The sequence below is a fragment of the Colobus angolensis genome, unplaced genomic scaffold, assembly GCF_000951035.1.
Source record: "Colobus angolensis palliatus isolate OR3802 unplaced genomic scaffold, Cang.pa_1.0 Scaffold288, whole genome shotgun sequence".
Taxonomy (NCBI): domain Eukaryota; kingdom Metazoa; phylum Chordata; class Mammalia; order Primates; family Cercopithecidae; genus Colobus; species Colobus angolensis.
The window spans coordinates 632837-642420 of NW_012116132.1; the positions used below are offsets into that span (position 1 = coordinate 632837).

A 9584-nucleotide genomic window follows, 5' to 3' on the forward strand; every position below is an offset into this window, starting at 1 on the left:
CCCGTCTCGGCCTCCCAAAGTGCTGGGATTACAGGCTTGAGCCACCGCGCCCGGCCCAGGAATCTTATTTTTAATGTTTAAGATAATTTGGCCTTTTCAAGGAACAGCTAAAATTTTAATTTGTTAAAATTCTGGGAATTACTTAAAGTATATGAAAGACATATTGGTCAGTCAGATAAACTAAAGTTCCTAAAAAAAAGAAATTGAAATTATACAGTGTTAACTGGGTGTGGTGGCATGCACCTGTAGTTCCAGCTACTCAGGAGGCTGAGGCAGGAGGATCACTTGAGCCCAGGAATCGAAGGCTGCAGTGAGCTATGAGGACATCACTGCACTAGGTGACAGATCAAGACCCCATCTCTTAAAAAAAGAGAGAGCGGCCAGGCGTGGTGGTGCACGCCTGTAATCCCAGCACTTTGGGAGGCCAAGGCAGGCAGATCACGAGGTCAGGAGATCGAGACCATCCTGACTCACATGGTGAAACCCCGTCTCTACTAAAAATAAAAACAAATTAGCCAGGCATGGTGGCGGGCGCCTGTAGTCCCAGCTACTCGTGAGGCTGAGGCAGGAGAATGGCGTGAACCCGGGAGGCGGAGGTTGCAGTGAGCCAAGATCACGCCACTGTACTCCAGCCTGGGCGACAGATCGAGACTCCATCTGAAAAAAAAAAGAGAAAGCAAGCCAGGCGCGGTGGCTCACGCCCGTAATCCCAGCACTTTGGGAGGCCAAGGCGGGTGGATCACAAGGTCAAGAGATGGAGACCATCCTGGCCAACATGGTGAAACCCTGTCTCTACTAAAAATACAAAAATTAGCTGGGTGTGGTGGCATGTGCCTGTAGTCCCAGCTACTTGGGAGGCTGAGGCAAGAGAATTGCTTGAACCAGGGAGGCGGAGGTTGCAGTGAGCTGAGATCATGCCATTGCACTCCAGCCTGGTGACAGAGCAAGACCCTATCTCAGAAAAAAAGGGAGAAAGGAAGGATGGATGGAAACCTTAACTTGGCAGCAAACATCCTTGCCTGGGCAGCAAACATCCTTGTTCTCCTGATGCAAGTGGGCCAGGCCTGAGGGAGACTGAGTCAGAGAAAAGCTAAGTCCCAGTGATGTGTGTCCTGGAACTACAGCCCTTCCTGGAGCTCAGGCAACAACACTAAAAAAAAAAAAAAAAATTCTGGAATAATTTTTTTGATCAAATTTGGACTCCTCTTGAGTGTTGCTGTATTCTTTACAGGATTTTGATATCTTCCATTATTAGCCTAACAAGAGGGTTCAAGCCACTTAATCCCAGCCAAACTGCTGTATGCAATTACCAGAGGTTCCTGTTTGGATCCCTGGCACAAAATTGCCTGGCTTCCTTGAGTTTGACTTGGATCCCTGTGTTGTCCCAGCTATTCAGTGTCCATCCAGCAGAAATTAACAGGGCGCCTGCTGTACCCAGGCATTCTCCTGGGGCTGGGGACACATAGGGAGGAGAGGGTCCCTCCTTCACAGCTCATAGGTTCTTCCGGGGCAATTACAGCACATAGTGGCAGCATTATGAGGGAGGAGGTTCTGGGAGTTTCATGAGCCCCACGATCTTCCTTTGAATATGAGGGAAGGCTTCCTGAAGGAGGTGGCATCTAAGCTGAAATGAGTGGGACTTTGCCAGGTGTGTGGGGAAGGTGGTCCAAGAAAGGGGAACAGCATGTTCAAAGGCCCAGAGGCAGGAGGCATTAAAGGGCCCTTTCCCTCATGACGGCTGCCAGCCTTACCCCACTGGACCTTTTCAGAGTTCCTCATGACACTGGGGTTTTTTTAGAGACAGGATCTCACTCTGTCACCTAGGCGAGTGCAGTGGTGTGATCAGTTCACTGCAGCCTTAACCTCCTGAGTTCAAACAATCCTCCCACCTCAGCTTCCCAAGTGTCCCAGCTAGGCTATTTATTTTATTTTATTATTATTATTATTATTTGCATTGTTAATAGAGACGAGGTCTCACCATGTCGTCCAGGCTGATCGCAAACTCCTGGGCTCAAGCAGTTCTCCCACCTTGCCCTCCCAAAATATTGGGATTACAGACATGAGCCACCACACCCAGCTGACATTGGGTGTTTACAGTGCAAAACCTCCCTCAGGTACAACTGCTCCAAAAGAGCCAGTTTCCAGCATTGAATTCATCGTGGACTTACCCATGTATGGTTCTGGCACTCTGCCCAGGGTTGGAGGCCTGTTCTTGGCCTTGGTCCTTGTGGGGCCTGGATTCCTGCATTCTCTGCCCATTCCCCCACAGTGCTGAGTGGGCAGCCTCTGGTCTGTGGGCCCAGCAAACCTTCAATATCTCCCTGAATCTTGTCCTGGGCCCCCAGGCTGGGGTTGGTCCAAGTCCTTCTTCTCTCTCACAGTGGACTTCTTCAGGGTCCTCTCTGTCACTGCACTACCCCTGCACTCCTGGATGCTCATAACCCAGCCTCCAACCCCCACCCTAGTGTTTTGTCCTCATCCACACTGGCCTCACTGTTCAGCCTCCCTGCCCCTACCACTTCCCTGCTCATTCTATGCTGAGCTTCCAGATCTATCCCACATCCTGGGCCTCCCACCGCAGGAGACCAGATGCTGTCCTCAGAGTCTGAGAGCTGACAAGGGTGTCAGAGACCTCTGGATAAGCCCAACCCCATCACATCGAGGAAGAAGGGAACTGCCTGAGGCACCAGGTCTTCAGACTCCCTGCCTGCCCCTTTTTCCTTTACCCTTGGCCCTGACACCCAATACCCCACCCCCTTCCCTCTTCCCCTCCAAGCCCAGCACTGCCATCCTGAGCCCTCCTCAGCTCTGGGATGCTAACCCAGCAGCCCTGTCATGAAGCATCCTATGGGTGCCACAGACCTATAGGGAAAGTCAGAAAGAGTATTTCCTCCCACAAGGGGAAACGGACCCATGAGGCAAACTATGAGCTATGGGCTTTTAAAAAATGTCTTGTCGGGTGTGGTGGCTCACGCCTGTAATCTCAGCACTTTGGAAGGCCAAGACGGGCAGATCACGTGATGGCTGGAGTTCAAGACCAACCTGGCCAACATGGTGAAACCCTGTCTCTACTAAAAATACGAAAATTAGCCAGGCGTGGTGGCACATGCCTGTAGTCCCAGCTACTCGGGATGCTGAGGCAGGAAAATTGCTTGAACCAGGGAGACGGAGGTTGCACTCAGCTGAGATCGTGCCATCGCATCCCAGCCTGGGCAAGAAGAGCAAAACTCCATCTCAAAAAAAAAAAAAAAAAATTGTCTTGACAAGGCTTGGTGGCTCACGCCTGTAATCCCAACACTTTGGGAGGCTGAGGCGGGAGAAAGCCAGGAATTTGAGGCCAGCCTGGGCAACTTAGCGAGACTCTGTCTCTATTTTTAAAAAGTCTTAATTTTAAAAATTCAGATATTTAGGCCAGGTACCGTGGCTCACACCTGTCATCCCAGAACTTTGGGAGGCCAAGGGGCAGGAGGATCACGAGGTCAGGAGACCGAGACCATCCTGGTTAACACGGTGAAACCCTGTCTCTACTAAAAAATACAAAAAAAAAGGCCGGGCGCTGTGGCTCACGCCTGTAATCCCAACACTTTGGGAGGCAGAGGCGGGCGGATCACAAGGTCAGGAGATCAAGACCATCCTGGCTAACACGGTGAAACCCCGTTTCTACTAAAAATACAAAAAATTAGCTGGGCATGGTGGCGGGTGCCTGTAGTCCCAGCTACTCCAGAGGCTGAGGCAGGAGAATGGCGTGAACCTCGGAGGCAGAGGTTGCAGTGAACCAAATCGTGCACTCCAGGCCTGGGTGACAGAGCAAGATTTTGTCAAAAAAAAAAAAAAAAATTCAAATATTTAAAACGGAAAAGCACAGAAGGAAATATAGTGAGAAGCAGCTCCCTCTTGCCCCTGTGCCGGTCAGAGGCAGCTGTGTTTTACTCATGCGTCCTGGGAGAGCCTGTGCATCTGCAAGCGTGGATGTGTATTTTTTCTCTAATTTAAAACTCAAATGACAATGTGGTAGAATTTGAATTAAAAAGAATCTCACATCATGCAGTGTGTTCCAAGGGAGATAAGATCACCTACTAAAATAAACTTTAGAATAGGAGTAAATTTAGCAACATAGAAGGACACCCAGGATACATTGTCAAGTAAAAAAAAAAAAAGAAAAAAGAGGTTCTAAAATAGAATGTATGTATAGTTCTATTTTTGTTAAAAGTTATGTTCTCTAAATCTTTTTAAAAAGTTTGAACTGTCACAGCCAAGAAGGGTCTAAAGAGACATGACAGCTCAGTGGAGTGTGGGTCCTGGTTGGGATCCTGAAACAGAAAATGGACATTAGGGGAAAAAACTAAGGAACTCTGGCTAAAATTTTGTTGTGTGTACCTACCAGTATAATCCAGATTTTAAAAAGGAGAAAATCCTGGCCGGGTGTGGTGGTTCACACCAGTAATCCCAACACTTTGAGAGGCCAAGGTGGGAGGATGGCTTGAGCCCAGGAGTTTGAGACCAGCCTGGGCAACATAGTGAGACCCCATCTCTACAAAAAAATAAAATAACAAAAAGGAGCTAGACATGGTGTTGCCTACCTGTAGTCCCAGCTACTTGGGAGGCTGAGGTGGGAGGATCGCTTGAGCCCGGGAGGTTGAGGCTGCAGTGAGCCATGATGGTGCCACTGCACTTCAGCCTGGGCAACACAGTGAGACCTCATCTCTAAAAGAAGAAGAAGAAAAAAAGGAAATCCTGCAATGTGTGACAACATGAATAAACTCTGAGGAAATAATGCTAAGTGAAATAAACCAGGGATAGAAGGACAAATACCGCATGATTCCACCTATAGGAGGAATCTGAAATAGTCAAACTCAACAGAAGCAGAGAGTAGAAGGGTGGTTGTCAGGGGTTGGGGAATAGGGGAAACGGTGTTGCTGATCGTTGCTGTGTAAAGTTTGAGTCCTGCCAGCCAAAGACATCCTAGAGATGTGCTGTACAGCAGAGCGCCATCGGTGTTGGGCATTTACAAATCTGTTAAAAGGGTAGGACCCATATTAAGTGTTCTCGCCATATAATAAAAAGTGTAAACACTAAGGAAATCAGACTATGGACTTTATAGTTAATAATATCTCAGTCTGGTTTGTTAATTGTAATAAATGTTCCATGCTAACGTAAAATATTAATAATGGAGGAAACCCGGGGGGTTTGAGGTATATGGGAGTTTTCTGGACTCTTGGCAGTTTTTCAGCAATCTAAAGCTGTTCCAAAATAAAGTTTAGACAGACAACACCATGTTGTCTTTTGAGAGTGGGATTACCTGTGAGTCTTCCCCCTTTGGCTTATCTGTGTTTTCTGAGTTTTCTACAGTAAATATGTATTATTTATATAATATATTAACGACAGAACAGAACATTAGCTACACCATGCTGACTGCACCAGCCCTGGTGGCAGAGGGTGCCAGGCATGGCAGCCACCCTCACTATGAGTGCCGTAAGGGCCCAGTTGCTGTCCAGGGCACTGGCCTGGGAAGGGGCTGCCTTCTTTTTATACACAGAGGCCCCAAGTCAGTCCAGAGGAGACCGGGATCCATTCACCTGCCCTTGGCTATGATGATGTTTCCAGCATTGCACTTAAAAAAAAAAAAAAAAAAAGTGTGAGATGGAGCCTTGCTCTGTTGCCCAGGCTAGAGTGTGGTGGTGTGATCTCGGCTCAGTGCAACCTCTGCTTCCCAGGTGCAAGTGAATCTCTTGCCTCAGCCTCCCGAGTAGCTGGAATTGTAGGCGCCTGCCACCACGCCCGGGTAATTTTTTTGTATTTTTAGTAGAGACAGGGTTTCACCATGTTGGCCAGGCTGGTGTCGAACTCCTGACCTTAGGTGATCTGCCCACCTCAGCCTCCCAAAGTGCTGGGATTAGAGGCATGAGCCATCATACCAGGCCCAAAAATCTTCCACTTTAAAGAAAGTGTCATTTGGTAATTAGAAAAAGGTAACATTTTGTCACTGTGTATGAAAACAGTTATGCATTTAATACCTGTTCATTGTAGAAAAAATGGAAAGTACATAAAACTCAAAGAGAAATTAAAAGCACTGGAATCTACTGCTCGGAGAGAGCTGCTTTTTACATTCCCAAATTTTAAAAACTCACCAATATATGGTATAACTACAGTATACGCATAGATGACTTTACAAAACCTGGGTCACACGATGGATATGACTTGATCATATGCTTTTACCTCCCAGTAATATCTACTGATCTGTTTTCTATGTTAAATAAATATACATCTACCCTGTCCATTTAGATGACTGAATTGGACTCCAGTATTCTGTCAAACTATACTTGATTAATCCCATATTGCTGGATATGTGGGGCTTTCTCCCTACCCTCCAGATTTTAAATTATAGACCAAGTATTTATGGAGGCCTACTGAGAGCCAGGAGCTGTCCTGAGCCCTGGAAACCCAGCAGTGCCTGTACAGACCTGGCCCTGCCATCAGGGGGCACCTCTAAGGAAACCGGGAGGCAATAATCGTAGCTCCCTTGCAGGGAGGTTGTAAAGGCTGAGTGAGGACGTCTGTGCACCTGGAGCAGCACAGCGTGACTATGAAACCAGTGTCAGCCATTACTGTCGGAGGGCGGGGGCACTAAGGCTGGCAGTACTCAATATCCAGGTTCTGGGGGGTGCCAGAGCCTGACCACACAGGGTCTTCTCTCCCTCCACCCTGACTGTGCTCTCTCCCCCAGGGCTGGACATCCACTTCATCCACGTGAAGCCCCCCCGGCTGCCCGCAGGCCGTACCCCGAAGCCCTTGCTGATGGTGCACGGCTGGCCTGGCTCTTTCTACGAGTTTTATAAGATCATCCCACTCCTGACTGACCCCAAGAACCATGGCCTGAGCGATGAGCACGTTTTTGAAGTCATCTGCCCTTCCATCCCTGGCTATGGCTTTTCAGAGGCATCCTCCAAGAAGGGTATGGGGCTGCTAGAGCCTCCATAACTGCCCCGTCCTTGCCAAGGGTGGGCCAGATGTTCCCACCAGGCTCTCCTTCCGGGAGGGTGAGCAGGGAGTTAGCCCTAGGAAGCTGGGAAAGGAGGGGCCAGAGAGGCTGGCCCCAGACACACCACCCTCCAGGGCTGGAGATGCCACCCCTACGTTTGGGCTCCAGGATTCCTTCTTGTCTCTGTGAGCTTTTTTCACCTCTATCTGGGAGGAGTCGGGCCTGAGAAATTTCATAGAACACCCAGAGGGCCCATGGAGCAATCTGCCTGTGACTCCATGCCTTTCCCCATCACCGCCAGGGTTCAACTCGGTGGCCACCGCCAGGATCTTTTACAAGCTGATGCTGCGGCTGGGCTTCCAGGAATTCTACATTCAAGGAGGGGACTGGGGGGCCCTGATCTGCACCAATATGGCCCAGCTGGTGCCCAGGTGAGGTCACTGTCGGGGTGGTGTGTGTGTGTTTGTGCGTGTGTGTCCTCTAAGAGATGGACCTCTGTGCAGGGTGGGCCAAGGTCCCCCCAGGGGAGAGGAGGGAGTGTGACCTGTCACTCAGCAGTGCCTGAGGCATGTTGACTTGGATTTTCCTGTCTATAACCCAGGGTTGTGGCTCTGGGCCAGGTTCCCAGGCAGAGAAGGCCTATGATAGGAGGCGAATGTCAGGCTTTAGACCTCTGCTGGACCAAGCTCTGGGACAGCCCTGAGCAGAACTCCCCAGAAACTATTTTTCCCCCAACCTCCGTCCTCCAACTCCCATGGCCTCCCCAGTGGGGCTGGTGCTGAAAGAGGCTGGCCCTGTGCTCGATCCTCAACCCTGAGGCCTGTTCCTCCTCCGCCATCTCTCCTCTCCCCCTCTCCTTGACACCACCCCAGCCTCACCTGGGCCCCTCTCTCTGCCCTCAGCCACGTGAAAGGCCTGCACTTGAACATGGCTTTGGTTTTAAGCAACTTCTCTACCCTGACCCTTCTCCTGGGACGGCGTTTCGGGAGGTTTCTTGGCTACACTGAGAGGGATGTGGAGCTGCTGTACCCCGTCAAGGAGAAGGTCTTCTACAGCCTGATGAGGGAGAGCGGCTACATGCACATCCAGTGCACCAAGCCTGATACTGTGGGTGAGCATGCTCAGGGGGCCTCGCCCACTGCTGGCTCCACTGGGGTGGCGAGACCCCGCGGGGGAACCTCACCACCCCACCCCAATGCTGCCCACAGGAGAAAGCCTCTTATAAGGACCTCCCAGCCCTTTAGATCTTTAAACTGCATTTTCCCATAAAATCAAGAGGATGGACTCTCAGCAGATTCCCAGGCCAATTTAGCAACTCTGTTTAGCCGACTCAGTATTCATAGTGGCTTTCACCCCTGATCTCCCACCCCTGAGTCTATATCCTACACTGAAAAGCAGAGGGATGGAGGGGTTGGGGTAGGAGGAATCCTGGGGGTGGGCAGCTCTGGGCTGCAGGGGAGAGGGGAGAGGGCACCCTGGGGCCTTGGGGAAGAGGTTCCCAGGCAGTGAGGGAGGGCCCAGCAACCACATCTGCCACCAGGGTCCTGTTAAACAGGGTCCAGGACAAAACTTTTTCAAAAAGATAAATTTATAAAGGAACCAGTAAAATTTTAAAAAGAAACAATTCAAAGACAAATAACACTGAAATTAATTTGCTGACAGACGCAAAACTTGTCAACATCCACAGAGTAATATCAATTAAATCGCCATGGGACAAAATGCATTTGCCTCTATGAACGAGTCATTCGCATTACCCTCGGTTCTCTACAATTCACAGAACTGTAAAATAGCTCAATGACAAGGAAAGATGGGAACTCTATAGAATCACGTAAGTCCGTAAGGTCTGCTAGGTGACTCTCTAGATCGCGTTCAGAAGACACCCAGGAATTGTCTTGCCCGTTTTGAGGTTCTTTATAGTTTTCGTGGCAGTCCCATGCGCACACACACGAGGCAGCTCATAATCATAATAATGGCACTTTATAAAATCAGTATTTTTCTCTGATTATAAATTACATGTTCATTGTCAAAAAGATTAAAAATGCAAAAAGTACAAAACATTAAAGGCAATCTCGTATAACCTCTCCTCCCTCCCCACATCTCCTCTCCCTCAAAAGAACTTGTGAACATTTTGGTGATTAATTTTTACAAGTCAAGTATGTCCATATCACCAACACGGCCCCAACACTCCAGATGCCCCTCAGGGTTCTCTCCCAGGCACCATGCTCTGACTTCTGACTGAGATGGTTTTGGTTGTACCTGTTTAACTCCTTCTGTGAATAGAATCACAGAGTATGTACCCTTGAGTCTGGCTTCTTTTGCTCAATATTATGTTTGTGAGATTCATCTATGCTGTTGTCACAGCCATTTTTTTTTTTTTTTTTAGACTAAGTCTTGCTCTGTTGCCCAGGCTAGAGTGCAATGGCGCAATCTCAGCTCACTGCAACCTCCGCCTCCCAGGTTCAAGCAATTCTCCTGCCTCAGCATCCCGAGTAGCTGGAATTGTAGGCGCCTGCCACCACGCCCGGGTAATTTTTTTGTATTTTTAGTAGAGACAGGGTTTCACCATGTTGGCCAGGCTGGTGTCGAACTCCTGACCTTAGGTGAT

General features: G+C 49.2%; 1 protein-coding gene across 2 annotated transcripts in view; it reads left to right on the plus strand.

Annotated features, from left to right (window-relative positions):
• The window catches only part of EPHX1 (epoxide hydrolase 1, microsomal (xenobiotic)), a 37911-nt gene that overhangs the window by 24728 nt on the left and 3599 nt on the right, over positions 1-9584 (plus strand). For both annotated transcript variants that reach the window (XM_011948943.1, XM_011948944.1), the window contains exons 4-6: positions 6725-6952; positions 7281-7410; positions 7882-8090. In XM_011948943.1, coding sequence (XP_011804333.1) covers positions 6725-6952; positions 7281-7410; positions 7882-8090 — 567 coding nt within the window. The remainder of the gene's footprint in view (positions 1-6724; positions 6953-7280; positions 7411-7881; positions 8091-9584) is intronic.